This window comes from Neolamprologus brichardi, chromosome 12 (genome assembly GCF_056152115.1).
Source record: "Neolamprologus brichardi isolate AB-2024 chromosome 12, ASM5615211v1, whole genome shotgun sequence".
NCBI lineage: Eukaryota > Metazoa > Chordata > Actinopteri > Cichliformes > Cichlidae > Neolamprologus > Neolamprologus brichardi.
The window spans coordinates 7838857-7863862 of record NC_142115.1 but is presented as its reverse complement, the minus strand read 5'-3'; the positions used below and the strand labels follow the sequence as shown (position 1 = coordinate 7863862).

General features: G+C 39.6%; 1 protein-coding gene across 3 annotated transcripts in view; it reads left to right on the top strand.

Annotated features, from left to right (window-relative positions):
* unc5db (unc-5 netrin receptor Db) overlaps positions 1-25006 on the top strand; it is a 276678-nt gene that overhangs the window by 220834 nt on the left and 30838 nt on the right. For all 3 annotated transcript variants that reach the window (XM_006797542.3, XM_006797543.3, XM_006797541.3), the window contains one exon: positions 10611-10782. In XM_006797542.3, coding sequence (XP_006797605.1) covers positions 10611-10782 — 172 coding nt within the window. The remainder of the gene's footprint in view (positions 1-10610; positions 10783-25006) is intronic.

Below are 25006 nucleotides of genomic sequence, written 5' to 3'. Positions count from 1 at the left end.
AAATTGCAGGATCGGTTTTATAGAGTTTGAGGGCTAAAAACTGATTATCTGTTATACATAGCTGTCAGTGCACCAGTGCATAGGTGTGACACGACTTCCTGCTTGGATGCCTGGCCCTCTGGTTAAAATCTGGGCTGCTTCCACTCTGGCTGTCCAAACTGATCTGTTTATCAGGATGGAGAGCCTTTTTAGCACCTGCTTTAAGCAGGTCCAGTCGTGGTTGGGAGATCCCACTGCACAGTGTTCTGGATGAACACATTGTTCGTGGTTTCGGTTCAGGGCTCACAAATCCCACTGTCCCCACCAAGGTGACATTACACTTTAGAAAAAATGTCTTGTCTTCCTCAGGGCAGAGATCCATCTTCATTTGAAATGTTAGGCTCAAACATAGATGAGGAAATCTGCAGTTTGATGAGGAAGATGAGATCTGTCCTGCCTGTTCTGATGCTGAACCTAATGAGCCTAATATTTAATATTATCATTCAGTACTAGAGTATATTAATAACTTAAGTCTAATGGTTTGTGCTTTGTTTCTCTATTAACCATGAGTGTTTAACAATGCGGAGCTCAGCATTAATCCCATTAGTAAAACAACATTGTCACATCATGCTTGCACATGTGAGTGTGAATGGTTGTTTGTCTCTCTGCGTTAGCCATTCAGCAGACTGACGAGCTATGGGAGCAGGGATAGATTACAGCCCCCATTTAAATCGGATAAGTGGAAGAACATGGATAAATAAATTTCTGTGTATGTAGATGGCAACAGCATTTTTCACAAATTATCACAACTAATCACCATATTACTATAAGCAGATTGCATTAAACTTCCAACCTAAGCCATTGCAAACTGATGTCAGACTACAGCAAACTGGCTCCATCATAATGCAATTTTATTAACAGGGGTGCACATAAGTGGTCCGCAGGTGCGCATTCGCTGTCAAAATAAAAGACGCGCACCAGATAAGAAGTTGCAACACGGGTTTGCGTACATATAAAAGGCACTGTTTCTGTCCGCTAGAGTGGGATTTTCACGGCATATTCTGCACCACATCTCTGTGCATTCACCTCCTGCAACCACTTTTCCGAGAATACGCGCTTCTTTTGTGGTTCGGACTCCTTCTGACATTTCTTTGGAGGTGGAGGAACACCAAAGTAATTGCTTAAAGGAGCTTGCTTCTTCGACATCTTTAAGAGTTCTAAACAAATGTCTGTCCTCCTCCAGAAAATCTTATGTACGCAAACGCTCGTTGCAACTTCTTATCTAGTGCTCATCTTTTATTTTGACAGCGAATGCGCACCTGCGGACCACTTACGTGCACCCCTGTTTATTAACATCTTGACACACCAAAGTTGTTTTGAATATGGTTACTGACTGCGAGTGGTTTCAGACTTTACCTACGTTTTTGAATAAAAACATCTTTATTACGACTGCCTTCAGTCGTAATAAATTTGGGCATCAGCAACCACTGTTTTCCCTAACGTGAAAAGGCACATGTAGCCTCGATCAAGAGAACAACAAAAGCAGGAAGAAGAAAAAACGAGGAAAGTAAAACCACAGAAAGCCACATGAGGAATTAACCTTCAGAATAAAGTAGGAAGTAACTAAAGTGTAGCCCGGGGGGAACACAAAGGGCACAGAGACATTACAAACATCACAAACATTACAACAGGAATTAGAAGCAAAGATCATTTTATCTGCTGTACAAAAGCAACAGAAATAGTGCTTCAACCTTAGCAAAACATACCAATGTTTGTATGCTAGCTTCCCAAGTGTTTTAAACATTTATTTCAATAGTTACGGTAATTTTGTGTTATTTTTAGCAATCTGAGCAGTGCTCTCAGTGATAAGTGACCAAATAGCATGTTGAGTTGTTTCAAGTGATTAGCCTTTTTGCTTGCTCTCGTTTTCCCAGTCAAGTGGATTGCAGTGCACCAAGGTCCTGGGACTAAAGATGAAGTGGTCTCAAAGTTAGTTGAATAGCAATTGTAATAGCGTTACAAATGGTGCTTTTTTTTTTTTTTTTTTTTTTTTTTACTCTTTGCACAAATTGGTGATTCAAGTTATTGTTAATGCTCTCCAGAACATTTATGTCAATCAGCTACTGTAGCTTTCACAATGCTGTTTTCATGTTACGTTGCATTAGAGATTTTGCAGAGTTAAAAGGTTGGTTAAAGCTAAAAGTCTCCTAAAGGAGCCTGTTTGATTAATATATCCGTACACCGCATAAGGTGCCTGCATTAACTTAAAATGGACAAAAGCACAGTGGGACAAACAGGTGGGAGACTACAAGCAAATAGAGGTGAAGCTAATGGAGTGTGCTAATGTGTGCATTTATTAAGTCTGCCGTCACCACCCCCGACCCAGTCTGCCACTTTGCGCGGCTCCTGGGGTCCCCAAGGAGTGAATCACTGCTCACTTTAAATAATGCACCTCCTCTAGGCGCTCAAGAAGCTGCCGTATAGGGCCCTTCATCGTGATGACAAGTGGAATTGAGAAAAGAGACTGCTAGCCTCAGGCCCTTCAGGCTGCTGTAGGAATCTGGGGCCTGAGCTGCAGGCTACTTAAGGAGCAGGTAATCTGCTCGTTCCCTGCACTTTGCATTAAATGTGTGATCAGGCTCAGTGCTGTTGGCTGATGGGCCAAGAGCTCTCTCAGGGCTAGTAAAGAGTCGGACTGCTGTTGACATAACTGAAAAACTGGCTGAGCTAACAGACATGGGGCAGAGGGTTGTGCAATGAGATAGCACCCGGCCTGATAAGCAGACAAAATCAGAATACCTCACCCTTCCTTACCAGGGCGGATGCTGAAGCAGTAATTGGGAAGTCTGGAGTAGATGTCAGCACCCAGAAAGAGCATTCACTGTGAAGCTGTTCCAACAGACAGAATCTGCTTTTAATTCTGATAAGCTGCTGTAATGGCAGAGGAGCTTACATAACACATCACTTATGAAAAAGTCAGAAAAGTTTCCAGCAGGTGGAGGTGGGAGAAGACATAAATAAAGTTGAAGTATCATTTTGGAGGCTGTTAAGACAATTATGGCTGTATGAACATGATATTGCAAGTAAACAGGCAGTTGTTCTGGGTAAATCACATGCCATTTAAAAGCATGCTTTCATCTAGCAGCAGCACAGCAAGTAGCATGGCTGCTCTCTGTGGGAAACACACCCCTAACTGCTATGGTGTTGGTGGCATGCTGTATCCAGCGGGCTGCTCAGCAACATGAGTCAACTTTCAGTCTTTTGAACAGAAAAGTAATGAGCAATTTCAGGCCTGCACAGAATAAAAGGAGTGAGACAGTGAGAAAGAAAAAATAGTAGATGTGGTGTGTAGATATGACTTTTATTAGCTGGTAAGAATTTGGACGGTATTATTCATGGAATATGAAATGTCTCGTACATTTCTGCCTTATTACACCTTCAATCACATCTTTGTAATTTCAGCTTCAATTTCTACTGGTTCTAATAAGTTAACTGCTGAAATCCAGACAAAAATAGTTTGCAAACAATATTCCAAGTTACCCAAGCGCATTTCAGTGCAATCATCCACTACAGTTAGCCATCTCTTGTACATGTATATATAGGGCCAGTTTTAATCTTGATGGTGTATTTTGGCTTCCCACAACTAAATGAACATGATGGAGCGATATTAAAAACACCAACTGCCAACTGAAGGCAGAGCAAAAGCAAAATAAGTGTTCCCTAAATCAGTATCTGACTGCGTGTCTGCTGGCCCAATAATTGCTGTTCCCTGCACGTTGCAGTTCGAAGTTTCTTGAACTTGTCTGGATGAGTAAGACTGTATTAAAATACAGATATACAACAAAATTCCAATATCTGGCATTGCAAATGACAAAGAGTGTATCCTTTGGTATCCTTAACTTGGAAATACTGGCAAGTGATTTTAAATAAGAACAAATCAGAATGCAGTATACAGTAACAGTATAGTGTGTATTGTCTCCATACTAGACAGCATAAAGTTGGTCAAAACAACACCACAGTACCACAAGCTAACCTCTTTATCTCGTACAAACTATTTTCAAGCAACGTTTGAATAACTTAAGTTTGTTTTGCAGGACGTTTCACAATATGAAAATGCATAATTTATCGAAACACATCATATACAGATCTTATATGTGATTAAAAATGATCACATTACATGTAGCTGTCAAATTTGTAGTTTATCAAGCTTCACTGAGCAGTTAAATAATTCTCTTCTTCCTCTCTTGTCCTGTCTTTTTTATGGCAGCTGGACCTTTAGCTAGCTACACACTGTGCAACAAACCTCACACAGTTTGTGTTTGCTGATGTTTGTTGAGCTGATACAAATTTTGTATTTGAAATTAACTGACAGTTAAAAAAAACATTACCTCCTTTATGCTCGCTCCTCTTCTCTAGTCTAAGTACCGAGGCTACAACTTGCAACGTTAAAGTGGGCTGGAACGAGTGCCAGTGATACCACTGAACATAAAGTAACAAGCCTGTATTCAAAATAAGGATAAGGAGTATAAGGAAGTACAGTCATTACAGTAATGAAGTACTTAAGTAGTTACTTCTAATGGCAGTAATTCTTATTGTGAATTGTTAACTCGCCATAAAAGTGTTCAGACTCTTAAGTGTTCAACGCTGTAACTGTTTGGCCTGTGGAAGAAATCTCCACCAAGTTATTAGAGATCATCCTCAGGCGACCACACACAGTTGCATCACAAATATAAGCCGGCTTGACAAAAACTGTACATAGGGAGATGTTTTACTGCAGAAGTAAAAAAAAACAAACTGACTGAAGTTCCAGCCATCTGCGTTTCAAGAGCGCAATTGGCATTTGTCTTACGATATCTGAATTAGCAGGTCCACCACTGGCACCTTGTGCTTTTCACAGATGAGAGCAGGTTCACCATGAGCACAAGTGACAGATGTGAAAGGGTCTAGAGATGCCATAGAGAATGTTATGCTGCCTCTAACATGATTCAGTGATGTAAGTGATGGCCTAGAGAGAGATATCCAAGAAGGGACACACAGACCTCTACAGGCTAGGCAACGGCACCCTGAATGCCATTAAGTTTAGGGATGAGATCCTTGGACCCACTGTCAGACCCATCACTGGTGCAGTGGGTTCTGGCTTCCTCCTGGTGCATGACTGTCCGGCCTCATGTGGTGAGAGTAAGCAAACAGTTCCTGGAGGACAAAGGAATAGATACCTTTGATTTTTGTGTGTCTTTGAAGTCAGTCCTCTGTGGGTTGATCATTTTCATTTCCATGAAGTGATGAGCCATCCTTTCATCCGTAGCATATTACCCAGTATAGACAGTTACATTGTTTTTTTCCTTTGAGATCATGAGAATGTGTTTTCTAAGAGTTTCTTTAATTTTTTGACAAGTGTGTATCTATGTTATACAACTTTATACTTCTGCTCCACAATATTTTGGATGCAAATATTACACCTTTAGCTTAAAGCTATAGTCAGTTCTTCTTTTGCAGATAATAAAATCTAAATCTACAAGTGTATTGTACATTTATGCTTCCCAGTAGTAAGTAATTAAATTCAATCTCTCAATCATCTCCAGCTGCAATATTAATGAATCGATCCAAAAATATAAGGTATTAATTTCTGAAACTGTGTGTATGTATTACCATACCAGGACCTTTACAGTAAGTTTTTGCTGTTTGTTGTTCCTTCCCTGTGTCTACCTTCCAGTTTGTCTTCAGCTGTCAGTATCTAAAAAATTAAAGATAACACAATTAAAACAGAAGCATCTGCGCCTCGCATATGTTAGATTACAGGTTTGTGAACCACTGGCTCAGATGATTATGCAAAAAGACTCATAGCTCAAAAATCATTGGCATCAATCTGCCTGTTTAAATCTTAAAATGCAAAATCTGCATTGGAAAAAAGTATCAGAATTATGCAAATGTTGTAAGACTAACAATGTTCAGTCATATTTTCAGTGGAAGTGGAATCAGAATAAATACAAATGGCTAATAAATACAAAAGTTATTTCTGCAGGACAAAGATTTTCACTCCTGTGTGTGTACAATATATGAATGTCACATTCAAATCAGTCTTTATTAAGGTGCAAAAGTAAAAGTTTGGAAATCCTGTAATATAAAACTAATATATGTTATTTATCAAAAGGGAGCTTCAGGTACTGTGGTTGCTTTAAGTGGGTGCACACAAGTTTTCTCCAAATATATTTGTTGAAGCTGACCTTGCCAGCTTGTTTACACACTCATCCAACCAAATCTGACTGCTTGTCATATCGGAAGTGTAGCAGTGTTTGTGTTTGATATCACTTTTATGGACAGCTAATTTCCCACAGCAATGCTTAGAAGGAAAGGACCGTGAACTTTGTGAAAGTTCTGCCGCTATTGCTTAATTCAGCAAATAATTATGTAGCACATAAACATTATTCTTGACAGGAAGTCTCAGCAGGTTGCCGGATGAATGCTAAAAGAAATATTAAATAAGATCAAACCATACAGAACACAAAGAGGAACCAGTCACTCAATGCCAGGCGCCAACTTTTAATCTCATTGTGAACTCTGCTTTTCGGGAGCAGCACACTGAAAGGGGGTCATCAGACAAACAGGCATAAAAGCACCAAGCCTCGCTGTCAAACATGTTTATGACCCTGTGGGAAAAAAAGCAGCGGTCAAAGCAGAGCTTAACAAAATGTAGTTGCATCTTGTTCCCCCGGCACTCCACTGCAAGGCTCATATCCACAAACATTCTGAGAAAAAAAGAAAATTCAGTGTGATTTAGGAAAAGTGTCAGAACAGCTGTGAGCACGTAGCGGACTGAAAGCTTTGTGAGGCGATGTTGAGACATTTTGCTGGGCTAATCCTTTCAATAGGTGCGATTGGCTGATTTTTAAAAAATGTAGAGCGAATGATTGATAGTGAAATATAAAGACCTAATCATAAAATTGACTGTTTAGAAATAGTGTGTATGCACATGTGTATGTTGGTTTTGCCAATATACTGTCACGGCTGGGGCGGCAGTCGTGTGGAGGGTGAGAAAGGAGGATCCAATAGCAGACAATGGCGGAGGTGCAAGTGGGTTTTATTTACAGTGCACAAAACCAAGGTGTGGGCAGAACCGAACATAAACCTAAACTGGGAAAACTAATACAAAACGGAGGACATGGAGCGAGGAGCGGAGAGACACGAAGAAACATGGAATAATGTAGACTACACGGGAGGTTCACAGAGAAACACAGAATACCTAGAAACACAGACGACGTGACGAGAAGCACAGGCAGACACCAACTATAAATACATACACCAGGTAATCAGGAAATGGCACACAGGAGGGGACACAGCTGGAACTAATGGGCATAACGAGACACAGACCTACAAAGTAAAACAGGAAACACACAGACTGTTTTACAACACAAAACTCAGGGACCTGTACAGAGCACAGAGGGAGACACAGGTAGGGAAAATAAACACTACAACCAAACCCCAACAACCAATACAAAATCAGAATAAACTAGAAAATAATAATCACAAACTCAAAGCGCTGGGTCACCGACCCAGGACCATGACATATACACATGTGCATTGTGTATGTTGGCAGTGACATTGTAATAAATTTATCAAGGCTAAAGTTGAAAAAGTTGATGTTGTCTGAATCACTTAAGACACTTTAAAAAGGCATACGAATGGTTGTGTAATAATTTGATGGTCCAAAAAATCTGAATTAAGAGCTAACATTACCTGTGAATAGATTTCATCTTTAGGAATGATTTATTGATTATTATTGCTTAGTGTTTGTATGGGCTTGCTCGAGGTTATCTATCAGATCTTTTTTCCTAACTTGATATTGTAAGGTCAAGACCCTACAACACAAAAAACTGAAAAAATCCCAACAGTCATACAACCCCTTATAAGCAAGCGCTTTGGTGACAGTGGGGAATGAAAAACTTCCTTTTAACAGGAAGAAACCTCCGGCAGAACCAGGCTCAGGGAGGGGCGCGGCCATCTGCCGAACCAGTTGGGGGGGAAAGGGGAGTTTCAGATTGATTTTTTTTGTTCACTGTGTCATTTATTTTAATGCTATAAAAATAATTCTTAATATTATACAATTGTTAGAAATATTGTTAGAAATGTATAATATGTATATATTATATTATATAATGTATAATATGATCTGATAAAACAGAAACTTTAATTATTGCTCCTGACCATATGATTCCAGATAGGGCAGCATATCAGCTTCTTAGACCCTTATGTAAAATCGAGCCTTAGAAACCTCGTGTCATATTTGACAGCTCGATGTTTCTTGAGGGACATTCCAAACGACTGGTCCAGAACTGTTTTTATCCTTTAAGAAATATTTCAAAACTCAGACTAATGGTGTCAAACCATGAACTTGAGATGATTATTCATGCTTTTATTTCTTCACGTTTTGACTACTGCAATGGTCTTTTTACTTGTTTTAACAAATCAGCTTTAAATCGTCTTCAGACTGTGCAGAATGCTGCAGCACGACTCTTAACAAGAGAAGATCTCATATCACTCCAGTTTTGGCCTTCCTTCACTGGTTGCCTGTAAATTTTAGGTTTAATTTTAAAATTCAAGTTTTAACCTTTAGGGCCCTACATGGTCAAGCTCCCCAGTACATCTCTGACCTGCTGAAACCGCATTCCTCTTCCCGAGCTCAAAGGTCATCATGTCAGAGACTGGTGGTGGCCCCACGCACTCGATTTAAAACTCGTGGTGATCGTGCCTTTCAGGCAGTGGCACCAAGGTTGTGGAAGTCTCTCCCACTGGTTTTACGCTGTACAGACTCCATTGATTCTTTTAAAAAGCAGCTGAAGTCATTTTTATATAGTTAAGCTTTTAATTAATTTGTTGTTTTTATGTTGTATTTTACTGTTTTACGTTGTTATTTGTTATATTTCATTCTTTTCATTTTTCATTTTCTTTGTTGTAAAGCACTTTGTGATTTTTATCGAAAAGTGCTATATAAATAAATTTTACTTACTTACTTACTAATATACATAGTGAGGTGCACATAAATATCCCAAATCTTAGCTTTATGTTGAGGGGTTTGCACTGGGTTTTCTGACCAGATCTTTTCTGACTGCTGTTCAAGTCTTTGGATTTGCACACTTCTCCTGTTTGTGACACACACATTACCAGCCTGGTGCCTGGTAGTTAGTAGTGCATTCTTTTTGTTGTTTAATGCATTCATCAGGGTGCAGCACTTACGGGTGTGGCTAGTGTTAAACAGGGATAGTTCATGTCATTTTAAATTAAAATCTATTCTTTTGATATAGATTTTCTATTCTATTTTTGTAATAGGTGAAAGTTTTATATAAAGCTAGATAGAAAAAATCCAATCAAGTTATCTACAAAGTACCGGTACAAACAAAGGAAACCCTCTACTTTAGTACAAAAATAGATGCCAGTTGTGTAAATAAACTGTCAATTTCTTGAATCATGAACTGCTGAGTCAATCTGTTGCTGTGTTGTGGATTTCTAGCTGTAGTCGCTAGTGAATGTCTTCCTTCCTTCACTGTAATTCGTTATAGTGGAAGAAATGTCAAACTGCGATGTATTACAAGCGTGATATCAGAAAATGATGGTGAAAAATACAAATCTAAGACACAAGTTGTAGTAAATTAATGGCACTAACACAACATACGGCATTCCTCTGTGCTGTAGAGGTGTCTCATACACTAAAGCTGCTGCTTTAGTGTGTGCCTCTTTCAAAGGAAGAAGTCCTAACAAACCAAGCCTCTCATATATCTCTCTGACCTGATGACTGATTAAAGAGCTTTGTTGAGGTGTTCCTCTCCTGTGTCATGATCTGCCTGCCCTCTTTCTCAGAAGCTCAACCAGAGTTGCTGCTGCCACCACCGTCCACTGGCAGGACCTGTTTGTTGTAAGCTGCTTTTAATGAGCGAACTCCAAGTCGCCGGCAAGAGTTTTTCACCTGTGCTTGAACTAATTCCAGCAGCCTGGCTGTGTGGCAATAACTTGAACTTGGGGAGCAAAAGTCCAGCATTTTCACTCATGGCCATTCAAACTTGGAAGTACCTGCCTGCAGGCATGTTTTGTTGGCAGTCCACCCCTTTTCATAAGCTCAGTTTGTTGGTTTGCTTGCAGCAGCAGAAGCACAAGTGCAAAGAGAGATGTTATGCACATATGATGACTCTACTAAATAGAATGTGTTAAATATGGACAGTCATAAAGAGCACAGCAAGGAGTCTTAACAATGCTTTCAAATATAATGGAAAGCAGTGGATAGCAGTGAAGCTGCCCCATCTTTTTTTTATCATAAATATGGAGCTTCAAAAAATATAGGTAAAGAAGTGAATGGAGCATTTCACCTTGCTACCAGCTGTTTTTCAGTCTTGCAAAAAGGCATTTTGTTGCACAGATTGCTTCAAAGACAGCTGTGCAAGCAGCTCATAGCTGCAGTAAATGCATTTATGACGCACAGCGAGTCCAGGCATCAAAAGGTACAATTATACGAGAGCCGAGGCATCCATTCTGCTGACGTGTCTCCACGTGTGAACACAGGCAGTGTCTGTTGTCTGCAGTACTGTAACATATTTCCTCGTATCACCTAATAAGATTTGCATTTACGCTCTGTGTGTTTTTAGTGTCCAAACACTGGACAGCTGTGAAATCCTCCTGGGCCCAGAAGTAACATACGGACCTCCTGGCCTGGATCTCTTCTGCCCGGTGGCCATGACCATCGCCCACTGTGCAGAGGTGGACGCCGAGAACTGGAACATCCAGCTCAAGAGGAGAACCCAGGACAGCAAATGGGAGGTGAGAGCTGCAGAGAGAATGTCCTTCAAGCACAGTACAGCGCATTGCAATGTCACCTGGGCCATAGGCAACATGCAGAGAGCCATTCCACTTCCTATTAATCGTACTTTGCTTAAAACAGTTGCAGTCTACAAAATGTAGCAGGCCTTCGAGAGACAATTTTCCAATTAGTAGATAATCTCCTTGTTTGTGTAGTACACTTCATTGATGACACCATTAATATTTGATAACCAGGTATTAAAAGGGTAGCCAAATCACAACAGAAACTTCCAGGAGTTTGTATAAGATGCATCTGGCTGTTGGTGGTTGAAGGTGATGCTATCAGGAGCTAGCTGAATGGGTCTTTCCAAGAGTATTAGAGTAGTACTGTAGGGTGCCACATGTTCCTACGTGTTCAGTTTGCAATTATATTTATATTTTTCAGATCTATTCAGATCATTTCTTGAAGTATGTTTAAAAATGACAAACAAAACAGAATGAATATATAAAAAATTACAGCATTATTCCATTAAAAGTAAACAGTGTCCAGAAAGTGAGCTGCTTTGGCAGAGGTTCGCTCTGAGTGCTTCTTGTTATTTAATGTTATCAGCAATAAAAGGCAGTGCAAACCCTGCTACAGTAGAGCATGAATGATAGTGAAGCAGAGATGTGTTGATCTAGCAGATAAACCAAAGAAAACAGACATTATGTAGTCTATCTACTGATGACCTCAAGCATTGGGGACTGAAATCAGAGTGCCCTAAATACCAGTGGCCCATTCTTTTGCGTGAATTAGTAGGAGAATAGGACCAGTTTCCACCCACTGATCACCTTTCTCACTTCTCGTAAGCTACAGCAGTAATGGCCAAGCAGAAACTGGCACCATCATGCTTGTCTGAGATGATCCATCTCACATGCATTTCACCACTCTGCTGTTTCCACTGAACAGGGGCAATTTTTTGCCAGAGCAGCTCATATCTATGGAGCATGAAAGACACTTGCAGATGGAAATAAATGCCTATATTTATTTTCAGCTAGATATGCTGGAAGAGATTCATGGTTCCACACACCTGTTTAACAAAGATAAAAGCATACAATAAGCAAAAACACAGTGTTCCACTTCAGACACACTGCCAATTAGAACCACACTGCAGCTGTAATCAGTATATAGGATAAAGGAATTACACAAACAGTGTGCCCACCGTACTGCTCTGTTGTTTACATGGTTAAATATAATTCGTTTATCCACGCAACTTCACTTCCAACAGATGCGTGTAGACACCTGGTGAAAAAATGTCTTCAGTGCTGAGGTGACGGGAGGAAATTCCTGTTCCTTGAGTTCTGGTTCATCCCTCACAGAAGCCATCTGCTTTTTAACGAGCTAATACAACCAATGCATAAATCTCAACCGCACAACAGCCTGCGGATCCCAGAATGAAGCAAATGCAGAAATAACAAAAATTGCAGGCCACTTGAGGCTGTGAGCGAGTCATTACTGATATACTCCAGTGTTAAAATGCATAACTTTACAGCTGGATAAAAAAATATATAATTAATGCTTTATTTACCAAGATTCATACTTGGTAAATAGACTTATTTTGTAATTTTAGCTATAAAAGGAAAGCACTCCAGTCCTTTCAGGAAGCATTTGATTTTCCCTCTATAGCAAAATGGGCATAACTAAGGTAAATAAAGGGTTAAGACCTAATACAAAAATGGGTTTTGGCCTCTATTGCTGCTTTAGCACTTTTAAACAGCTATTATGAGTTAATGTTTTTTAATGGCATAACCATTTAAAATGCATTGAGGGTTTGCATTATTATTGGCATATTCCTGCTCTGCCTCATGTTTTTCGAGTTGCAAAAAAACATTTCTTATCTTTCTTTGTTGTGTTGGCAAGGTATACCCTGGAGAGGTCGCCAGTCTGTCGCAGGGCTAACACATAGAGACAGACAACCATTCACACTCACATTCACACCTATGGGCAATTTAGAGTTTTCAATTAACCTGTCCCACTAACTGCATGTCTTTGGAATGTGGGAGGAAGCCGGAGCACCCGGAGAGAACCCATGTAAACACGGGGAGAACATGCAAATTCCACACAGAAAGACCCTGGCCTGATGGTGGAATTGAACTCAGGACCTTCTTGCTGTAAGGCAACAGTGCTAAGGGTCACCATGCTGCCCCTTTCAGGAGGATTTCAAAAACAATTAGTCTTTCTGTGTAGTTCATTGCAGTAATAACCGTCTTAGAAGAATGCACTCAAAGCTCTTCTGCGCTATGTTATTTGTGAATATAGAAACAGGTATCTGTTGTACTCATGTACTTTATCTGGATATGGTCACTTCTCACGCTGAAAAAAACAGTACGATGGCAGCAGCTATCAAGAACAAGCAGGCAACATTACAGTGGCTACGTCTGTTTTTTATATAAAGTCTCAACATTCTGTAAGCCTAATTTGCTTTCAACCTTAAAGCTGAAAGAAAAAGACGGTTTTAAATTAACAGTGAATTGGTTGATACACAGGTATTGCTTGTAGTGATCAGTTTTACCAACTATGTTGTTCAAGTTATCTCTGCAGAGCTTTTCTAACAGTCTATGTAAGCAGGTGTTTTCAGGGACAGGGTAAAAAAACAGGGAATATTCTTACCTGCTTGCTGATACAGAGCACTGTTCATCAGTTCACCAAAAATCACACCTCTCCTTCCACTACCACCATACCCAGACAATACCCGTTTTGTTGCAAGCCCCTTTTAACAACCACCTCTCCGGCAGATCGCAACTCTTTCACTTGCACTGGAACTAATTCCAGCAAGTCCGGCTGTGTAGCAGTAACCTGAACTGAAGGAGCAAGAGTCTCCCAACACCCAGCGCTCACAGGCAGTCAAACTTCATTCATCAGGTGGACAGAAACAAAATAGAGAAAATAAATAAATAAAAACACCTGTTTTCAGCTTTTCTGGTGTGTAGATTGTTCTCATTTGCCTCAACATTTGCATTCTAGCTTATAGTCTGAAGTCCTTAGAGCGGTAAAACTATAAAAATGTCAAAAGAACGGAACGCAGCATTAACTGCATTACACTATCAGCTTAAACATAGAAGTATGGTTATACGGTGTGGTTTTAGCATGCATGCAACTTCATTGGAGTATATTGAGCAGTAAATTAAACTCACTGTTAACATCAGGATTGTTTGATAGTAAAATTTCCCCTTGGTTTATAATTCGGGACAATACCCGCAGTCAGTCTAATAAAAGGATGTTAAAGTCTCGTAACATTAGATGCCAGGGTTTGTTGACTCTCGTCCTCCTTCTGACAGCTGACCTTTACATGTGTGCTTTGTGTGGCAAAAGGTAGAGTTACCGTGACATGTGACTTGTGAATAACGTGTTAGCCATAAAAGAATGTTGGGACTTTCGCGGGGAAGCCAAATGATCCGGGCTTATGCTCTCTGTGGGTCCAGAGGGTGACATAAGGCCACACTGTGGTAACACTGCCAGTACGACGGGAGGAAAATAAAGAAACAATTACAGCATGTAATGGGCTGGAAGAGGCATGGCTGCTGTCAGCTAGTGGGAAGACTTTGGGGGTGGGGGGTGTGTAGGTATCGATTAGTGGATCAGGAAAAGACATGGCACAGGGAATTCAGACGTGAGGCAATCAGGAGGAGAATCATGGAGATTATTTCTGTGCTGACCATCATTCTCCATTTACCCCCGCCAACACACCAGCCGCTCTGGGCACAACCAAGCATCTCAGCTCTTACAATGTGTTTTATGTTTCTCGCTAGCAGCTTTAGTCTGATGCTTTGCAACAAGGAACCAAGTGCAGTGTTGCTTTCATCTGCATGTTAGCATCAGCAGAGGTAGATAAGAAAACGTGCATTTTTGACTAGACCCCACTATGTATTTGTAACCTCAAGTCACAGACACAGTTTTGTTCCCCCATTTGCTCAACTTCAAATTGCACGATGATCATTTCACAAGCATTTAACCACCACTGCATGTTGACTCAGCTTCTGTCATTTGGTGGAATTGCTGTCATTGTCTTTATTGGGTGCATTTAGCTCCAGTGGCCTCATGGGAGCAGGAATTTGACACGCTGTTAATGTGCCATATCATAATGGATTGCATTTATGTAGCGCTTTTCTTCAATTCCACTATTCATTCACTCTCACATTCACACACTGGTGGAGGCTAGCTACAGTTGTAGCCACAGCTGCCCTGGGGCAGACTGACAGAAGCGAGGCTGCTATATCGCCCAATCGGCCCCTCTAGCCAACACCAGTAGGTAGTAGGGTAAAGTGTCTTGCCCAAGGACACAACGACCTGGACAGAGAGAGCAGGGGGATCGAACCGCCAACCTTCCAGTTACAGATGAGCTTCCCAACCCCCTGAGCCATGGTCGCCCCATAAATCCAGTTCCAGCAGTTGTAGCACACCAGTCTGTTTCTATAACTCACTGAGCACTCAACCTCCATAGAAAAACATGCCCCCTTAACAACACTGCTGCATTGTTCCAATGAAAAGCAGAGACCAGTGGTTTATGTTAGCTGAACATTTTACATCATTCCAGTGCAGCAAGCAAAATTGCTGCTCAGTTTTTACTGCTAACTGACTGTTTTTGGAAGATCACCTACCTGCCCATGCTTTCACATGACTTATATGCTGTCTATAATACGGCAGACCTGTGCACACATACATGCTTTTCAGCCTCTTTATTAACACTTCTCACACGGCTGCTTCTACAAACTCAACCGCTGCAGCTCGACCCACTGCCACCAACAACATCACAAATCCAGAACCCTGCACACTTTTAACCCGGCGTGATTGCGGATGCCCTGCAGGTGTGTTCGCCTCCCCTGCAGCGGCACCACCGACCATGCCCCACCACACGGTCCTTACCTAGTAATTTTTTTAAGATCCGGCTTAACAGCACTTAGTAGTGGTAAAGGTGCATTAGGCCTCAGTCATGTAGTTAGCCAGTTACCGCTCCCCTGGAAACCTTTGATCAGTAGTGGAAAATGTGTATTTCCCAACCAGTTAGCGAGTATTTGCTAGATGTCTCTGGCTGTCACTTGGTAGAAGTGGTCTAAAAGAGGGTGCCGCAAACACACAAACCAGCAAAAACAGAGGAAAAAATAAACAATTACATTTTCATTGTATAATTTAATGGCTATGACCACCCCTAATGATCACTGTGACCTTAAGTCTAACATCAACAAGAACCCCCAGAATGACCTACAGTTCTATAATGCAGTCTTGTTACTAGCAGTGGAGTTTAAAGTCGATCTGATGAGCTGTTGCAGAGACATGTGAGGAACACACACAGACACACACACACACATAAAAAAGACTCCTTCTTTTAACATTAAACGCTTTTTCATTCCAACAGTGTCAGCGTTTTCTTTCTTTTCTCCTTCCCCTCCAGTAAAGAAGATTGTTTTCACTGGTCTGGATGACATCCCGAGAGCTTAATCTTAAACCCCATAGGAATAAAAACCCCATAGGAATAAAAAGCCCCAGTTGCTGTTGTCACTTTGCATTATTTGCTAGAGTTTTTGAACAGCAAGCAACAAGATGATAACAAGACATGTGGGGAAGGAAGGGTGGCATGCAGGGGGGGTGATGTAGTCAAGAGAATATTCAGTCAGGCAGTAATGTAAATGTAAAGCTGACGTAAAGTTTTTTGTGAAACCCGAGCACGGGTCAGAATAATGAAGAGCGCAGGTTTGCCCCCCGGCTGTTGTGGTGGTTGTCGGCACTTAAAAGAGCTTGTTATTTAGGCTGGATTTGTCAGCTCTCTACACTGTCTGCTTTTGTCCCGAATAATGTTTTTCTGAGCTGCTTTGAAGAATATTCAAGCACAGCAGCCTACATATGCAAACCTCAAACTTCATCTAAACAATTTCAACAATAGCTTCTTTCTGACAGTGAAGTGTGCACATTGGGTTTTGCAAATGGAAAGGAATGGAAATGTACTCATAAATGTTTTATATATTTACATTTTGTTAAACATAAACTCAGTCTGCATCACATAAACTAAAGTAACAGTGGGACTGGAGCCTCCAAAAATGAGTCAGTCTTCGGTGTAACCATATTCTGGACAGCGATGTCTCTTTCTTACATAGAATAAAACCAAGGCTCTGCTGATAGCACTGCTAAGGTTAGCCAAACTAATCTGACACTGCACGTGTGTATGCAGAGCAAACGTGTTGTTCTTTTCATCAAGATTTAAAACGTGATTTGATTAACAGTTAATGCTGGTGAAACATAACATTGCATCCGTTTTACAGTACATGTATATTACATGTTGTTAAATGTGGAAGGCTTTAGACAAATACTTTGGTCTCAGAATCATGGTTTGGTTTCCAGTATTAAACATCAGCTCTGCATTTGTAACAAAATGTTAATTCGGGAGAGGGGGCAAATTGAGCACTTGTTTTGTATGGAAAACTTTAGCTTCAGCCATGTATTTTAAGCAAGCTGCTGTGTCCATTGCTTAAAAAATAATCCTTTCAAATTGGGTCACTCTTATTGATGTACCCTTTATATTGAGGAGAAGAGATTTAAATTAAGCGTGCAACCTGATTTGCAAACCTTTATAACATGCAATTTACCCATAATTGCTTCAGTTAAGCCAAACAAAACAATTTCTTACTTTTTTCAATTGATATTGTAAACAGTGCAACTTTTGTGAATAAGCTGTGAAACCAACCACATCTACGAAGGCTATTTGGAGATCACGCTAAAACACTTTTAGCTCTATTTAGTAAATCTGGTTCTTAGTTGCTAAAGTTTATTTTGCCTGCTGTCACTTCAATGACATTCTATGTGGTTTGCTGTTCTTCCTCTGCCTGTGGTGACACACATTTATATCAACAGCACAGCTAAATAAATTTAAAAAATCTACACATGTAAGAAAGTAATTCCTGGTAGCTTGGGTTCTGTATACAGTGCCCCTGAGAGGCCAAATGCTCTGCAACTTAAGAAAACACCAGCAAATGCACAATGCATACAAACAGTGGAAATTTAATAAAACACAACAGAAATAGAAAGAAAACTTCAAGAAATTAAGAAAAATCACAAAACTAAAGGGTTTTTGGGAAGAGAGTAAAAAGACGGAATAGCTCAAAAGTGACAAGCTAACAGTAAACAGCTAATAACAAACATTTTTCTGCATTGTTATATAAATCTTTATGAATGTGAAACTGAATTCAGCATATCTCAGGACAATCCTTCTCATGTTTTGGTTTCTGTCACTTCCAAAGTTGGTCCGCCAAGTTATTGCGTCCCCCAGAAACACTGGTGGGGTTTTTTTTCACCTTTTGTTGCATTTTCTTCTATTTCCATGGTGTTTTATTCAACTTCTGTTGTGTTTTGTGTGCTTTTGTATGATTTTTCTATTTGTTGCTGGTTTCTTAAGTTGCAGTCCGTTTAACCCCTCAGGACCTCTGCATCTTTAGCCTAACTAACCACCTAATGGACACATCATCTTTGTACAGATGCAGAATATCCAAAGAAGCAAAACAATCTTTTTTTTCTGTATGCCTTGGAAAAATTTTTTAGTTTCACTGATTGTCAAGCTGGAATAGTTTCCAATCATCCCCACACACCCCATCCCCACTCCCGTCACCCTGCATCAATAAGTGAAAGAGAATGGATGGATGGATGGAAATTCCCAGTCTTGTAATTGGTTTTGTTTTTCCAAATCTACTAATACACTTTATTAACTCACCTGCTGATTTCCACACTCTATTTAAATCAGAATGTAACACATGTATTCTGTTACATTCTTACATAAATGAGAGAATAAAATGGCTATGAAGTGCAGGTCACTCTTATCTACTTTAAGTCACCCGAGTGATCCTCAAAGGTGCAAAGGTAGCTGCCTCACTCACTAATACAGGGTCCTTCTCTGCAGTTATCACACCAACAGAAATTGTACACAAGTCAATGCCAAATTACAGAAAACAAGTGTTAGTTTGATCTCACTTCCCTCATTTGTTATATCCTTGCCCGTGTCCACCTTTATAATCTCTTTCTGAGATGCCACCAGATGCTGCTGCAGATTAGAAACCATGTCAGGTCTCCTGGGTCACTCAGTCAGAGATTAATGCCGTTCTGAAGGGCTCTTTTTGTTTGCTCACAGTTTAGTATGTGTGGGGGGTTTAAAACTCCCTTCCCTTTGAGTTCAAGTTCATGTTTACCTAACCTTGCCTTTTTTAAGTTTGCAATTGTGCAAGAAAAAAATCTTTTCAGTGTAAGAGGGCAATTTCTCAAGATGTGCAAGTGTTTTGAATGAGACGGAGGGGAAGAATAAAGGGGAAACGAATGAATACATGATTCGTGTTGCTTTGAGATTTCACTCTAATATTAAAAGGGCGCAGAGATCCTTAGAGCTTCTTGGTTGGAAATAATGATCCACCACTGAGGCCTAACCTAAAGAGAGAGAGAGAGGAGTTTGAACAAGCATAATACCTGCAAATGCCCGGTGCCATTAAAATACCCTCATTTCGGCTGTCATTAAAATGCACACTACTCACAGAAGAATCCTCAACACTCCCAGCCACGCTATAATGTTATTCAATGCCATATTGCACTGTGTTAAGTTTTGCTTATGAGCATGCAGGAAGCATAAGTGCAAAATGCATAAACATAATCACAGGAGTCCCAGGCACCTGACAGGAATGTAGCTGAAGTAGTAACATTTAAATCTGTTTGAGGAGCACAGTGCCTCAGAATATCTGAGCCTGGACTCTGACCTGGCCAAGAGAATTTATTACTCACGGATTTGGAATATGGTTTGCATGTGCACATTCTGGTGTTCCATATGAAGGACATGGATGGTGTTCTTGTTCATTTCAGTCCAAAATCAACATGTAATGCCAAATTAACCCAAAGCATATTAGATTCACTCTTGCAGACTACACCCATGTCCTCAGGGTCATATTCTTAAGTCCTACGAGGGTAAAATATATTAAGTCTTTTAAGCAGGAAGTTGTGCCAGGGCTTAGGATGACATGCAGCGTTCTTCTATAAGGGTACCGAATACCACGAAGCCAGCCTGATATTTGGTAAACATACCTTCAACAGGAGAAACTCCAAAGATTGCATGGAAAGAGCACGGGATTAGGGAAATGCCAAAGACTTCAGAGAATATGTCAAAGGAAGATATCAAAAAAGATTTAAGCTTTGGTCAAGAGAAAAATCGGTGTCTGTTTTTTTGGGTAGAGAACGAGCAACTGATGTAGTAATCATCTTCAACTGGAGACTATTTTTAATCTGAATACAGACCTGGCACTGAACTGTTTGGATGCAAAGCGTTTTAGTGAGAAATTCATCCTCATCCTGAAAAAAGTTGACATTAAGCGATGATGAGCTGATCCAGATGTTTCTGAATGGGAAAAGAAAGAAATTCTAAGGTTCATCCAACTGTCATCAGAAGGCAGGAGCAGGGAGAAGTTCATGGTTTAAGCCAGGAGCTGAATTATCACAATGGCTTTAGTACATAATTCAGGATGTCAGTGCAGTATTTCCATATCATTCTATATTCAGTACCGCTGTATGTTTCGAGTAACAAGAGCAGTTGCTGTCAAATGCAGTCGTCTGATTGGTCAGATCTGTTTATATACACGTAAAAAATAAAGCTTGATTCAAAAAAATAAATGCTTCAAATTTGTCCTGTGAAACTGTGAACCACTTCATTAAGAATTGTGGAAAAGTGGAAAATATTCACACAAATTTGGTGTGTAAAGAGTTTAAAACTAACTCACTGTATGGACACAAATGGACACAAAGTCCTTTTAGAACCAATCCCTGCCACTTGGCAGCCAGGCAGTTATTCTGTTCAAGCTCCTAAAGGAGTTCTTAAGCAATCTGAAAAGATCCACAACTTTAATTTCAATTCACATTGTCCATAGGAGCCAGTGATACGATGGATAACACTTTAAGTTTGGTAAATTTGCTCCAAAACATTTAAAAACCTCCCTCAAACCAACGAAGCTCACACATTTGAAACTGTCATTGACCTCAGCTGTGCAGAACAGTCATGTAACAGAATTACTTATGCATTTTCCATTTTGGTTGTTGATTGGCTTTGGGTGGTAGAGGTGGGACAACTACCAAGTTGAGAATCCTATTGGAGAATTTTATGAAGCGCATTTTGGGATTGGATGAGCACCATCTCTCTGGTGAAACGGACAGAGTGTCTCTCTACCAGCATTCATCCAGCTTGAGCCCATTTATCTTTTAACAAGAAAAGAGAAGGTCCTTAAGATCAAATCCTCAAGATAAACTGAGATTTCAGATTTTTGTTCACTTACAAAACGTTCTGCATATCAACTCAGGATACTGTATAATAGATGCTCCAAAACAGTGGAGAGCCTCCTCAGCAGGATGAAGGAGAGTTGAAGAAACGAGTACAGAGGGAATGTTCTAACAATAACTGGAACTCAGATATTATATTCCAGCCTGCTGAACTGCCCTGGTCACAACACGGTCAGCAGTAACAGTGACAGCAGGGGCTGTGACTCACAGCTCATGGAGGCTAGGTGCATTTTAAAATCAGATAAACCAGTTTACTTTTAGAACATGCACAGTTTCTGTGAGTCATAACTCTCAACAGAGATATTTATAATAAGCAGGTCTGCCCCGACAGTAGATTTTTTTTTTTAAATTTTAAATCAAACTTTGATCAAACTAATTTTAAAATAGTATTTGGTCATTCTAAGGGGTTTCTGGTCAGATGTGAGGTCCCCTACTAAAGTTTCAAGAACAACAACCAGCCTCAGCTGATCACAGCCTCCAACAGGAGTTAAAGGCATTAAGAGATTGGCTCATTGGCAGGCAGGCTAAGAGACAGTTGTTGGTCGTCTTTATTGAGGTTCATTCTACAGAAACCTTGTTAAGACTTTCTAACGATAGATCTTGTAGACCAAAGTTTTTCTTTGGTTCATCTTGGCTCAGGGTAAACGAATTCATCACATTTTCCCCATATCTGTGATATCTATGTTTATGTTTAGTGTCTGTTCTCTGTTTTGTTGTTTTTTCTTTTTCACGTTTTGTTTTTACTTCCTTTGTGTGCAGTACTTCCTGTCTTTGTCTTTTTTGCCACTTTTATGCTTTAATTTCATTTACATAAGTTAGTTCCTGTCTTTGATTTTTGTCTCCTCATTCCTTGCTGCTTTGTTTCATTTTCACTCATGTTTTACTTTTGCACGTGGTTAGATTAAAGCTCTAACCACTAAATGAGAAATCTTAAGCAGAAAAAACTATTTAGTTAGGTTTCAGCATCATTACTAAATGGAAGGTCCATTGGTTAGTTTATCTTGATTTCCTTTCTTTTTACTTTTAATTTTATCAAAAAATAAATAAATAATAATAACTCTACCCTAAAAAAATGTCTTTCTAAATTCACCATGGCTTACACTTCCTGGGGATGTCATTTCTTCTAATCTCCATTTTGAACTCACCAGAGATTCATGACTTTAAGTTGCCTGGTGTATCAAAGAGATCCTCTGATCTTTATAGTACATTAATGGATACATTGCAAATGTTTTATGCTCAGCATCGGGCCCATTTCAGAAGAACTCTCATTAAGCAGCTCCACAGAGCAGCTGCTGTGCTGTTGTGAAACTACTTTGTGTTGAGACACACTCCTGTTTCCACAGTGAAAAAGAGACTGAAGTTTATTTCCAAGACCATCATACACAGTAGGTCAAAACATGTATATTGACCAATAGGTTGTACACTGATGTAGTTAAGGTTAATGCTGGTGTTTAAATAAACACGTGGAGGTTTGCTATTTTGTAAGACATGTTGGCTGGTAACATGGCTTCTAATTGGCATGTTTGCAGTTAACTTGATTATTTGAGGAAGAATAAGTTGTGCTCCTCAGGCTGTGTTTTGGTACACTGTTTGGTCTCACAGCTCCTCATTAAACTGTCTAATCACACGGATTTCATGGATTCTGTCTGCTGCAGCTTACTGCGTGACAATAATTGTGAGATGGTCTGGATAAATAATCAAAAGACGATATCTGAAGGTGAATTTTGAGGCTCTTGGCCTTCTCCTGCCTGGATTATTCTGATTCTTTTTGTCTGGGGAGTAGGTTTACACAAATCTTTGCTAATCATATACCATTCACAGTTTGTCTTCAAGTATGTTCCCTTTGAGTGAGGTTTGGAGAAAATAGAACTGCTTTCCAGTTGCTGTTGCTGCCTCATAAATAAAACACTCAGCATTGTTTATGATGACTATTTTGCGTCTCGCTATGTACTAACATCATCTGTTATGTCAGAAATAGTTTTGTACACTCTCCCGAGACTGGTTACAACCTGCGTGGGTTTTTGCTTTGTGATTTAAACCTGCATTATGTTACCTACGTACATCATTATTCAACAGCAGTGGACTAGAATTCATAATACATTCTACTGTATACAGAAGTTCATTTGCAGAGTTTTCTTACCGCGATGTCTCTCGGCTGCTCTCGGCATGAATATTTACCTCAGCGACTCACTCTGCTGCAATAAGTATCGCTGTGGAACAGCCTCGAAAAGCGTGTAAGATAAATTCTGCCTAACCCTAATCCTTTATTGGAAGCTGTTCTAAAGTTTTGTAACTTTTAATCAGGTGATTGAATCACGTGGCAACCAAACCAAAACAGGTGCTGTGTGAAGAAATGAGCAAATAATTATTTATTGCTCCCAGAAAGCTGTAACTTTCTGTGAGCAATAAATAAGTGAAAATTGGAGCCCTGCAGTCTGCGAGCTGTTTATTTTCTTGTTTCTTCCTTTTTTTGTGTCTGTTAACTAAATTGACTTGAAATATGCAATAAACACTTCCCGGGGGAAAAAAAGGCCGTAATAGTATAGAAACTGCAAATTGTGTTGTATGTAATGACTTGTAATACAAATTGCAAATGGAAGTATGTGCATGATAACCCTTTAGGGTTATACTGTGCATAGAGGACATACTGCACAGTAATGAGTTTGAAAATGTGTCAAAATGATGAATATGAACCTATTTATGAGACTTTATGAAAAGATTGTGGCAACAGGCAACATGAAAAGGTGACAGTGGATGTCAGTGGATGAGAAATATAACCTCATGGTTCCCTCCTATATCCATATAGAATTGAGTTTAAGGTGTGTTTATTTATTTTTTTTTATTTATTTTTAAAGCCATGCAAAATTTACCTTGGTTTACAACCACAGGACCTGCGCAAGTATTCTTGAGTCATGTCATCTTGTGATGACGACATTGGCTACATGGTCATTTTGAACCAAATTTATTGTTACACTTCTAATCAACAGAAAATAGCTCAGTGTGTAAACATGAATTGTGAACTTAGGTAATCTCATATGCATGTTTTCAATTTTTTAGATAATTCCTTCTTTTGTTTTTGTTTTTTTTATGTTTATTTTTCTGGCTTTTATCCTGTTTTCTGCCTGCTTTTTTATTGTTTACTGTCCTATAATGTGTACAGCACTTTCAGAGCTTTGATTTGATTTTTGTGTTTTAATAAGAGGTACAGCCTTTCTCCCAGTGCAGGGACCTCTGTGGTGGAGCAGCTCAACACAGAAATTATGAAATATTTACATTAGATTTTTAGCTAAATGAGTTTACAGGTTAGGCCTAAAGAGATGCCCTAAATCCAACTTGTTTTTTCAAGTATATGCTTACTCTTAGAGTTTATGTATGGTAGTTTAAGAAGATCTGTGTGTAAGAAGCAATGTGTCAAAGGCTTGTAATAATTTTGACTATGGATCACAGTGGTATCACAGATTTTGCTCTCAGTTATTGATGAGTGCAGTTCTGTTCAGAAATGCAGTATTTCCTAAAACATTTTAAAACAGCATAATAAAAACTGACTGACAGTTTGCAATTAACTGGCTTTTTCCTACATGATCACATCTATTGTTTCTTGTGTTATATCTCACTCTCAGGAGCGACATTTGACATTAAGATTAAGACATTAAGACATTAAGAGTTATCAGATGAGTAACAACAAAAATCTGTTAAAGACTATACTATTATTCCTATTATCCCTCTGAAAGGAGGGAGTATCTGTCTGTCTATTAGCAGTGTAGTGTCCACAGTGTACAACATATCATTTTCAAATTTTGTGTGATGGTAAATACCAGTGTTTGGTGAAAATCAGGTCAATGTCAAAATCAAGGTCACACCAAATATGAAAAACAGTAAAAACGTACCTACATTACCCCCAATTGTTTATGGATGGTC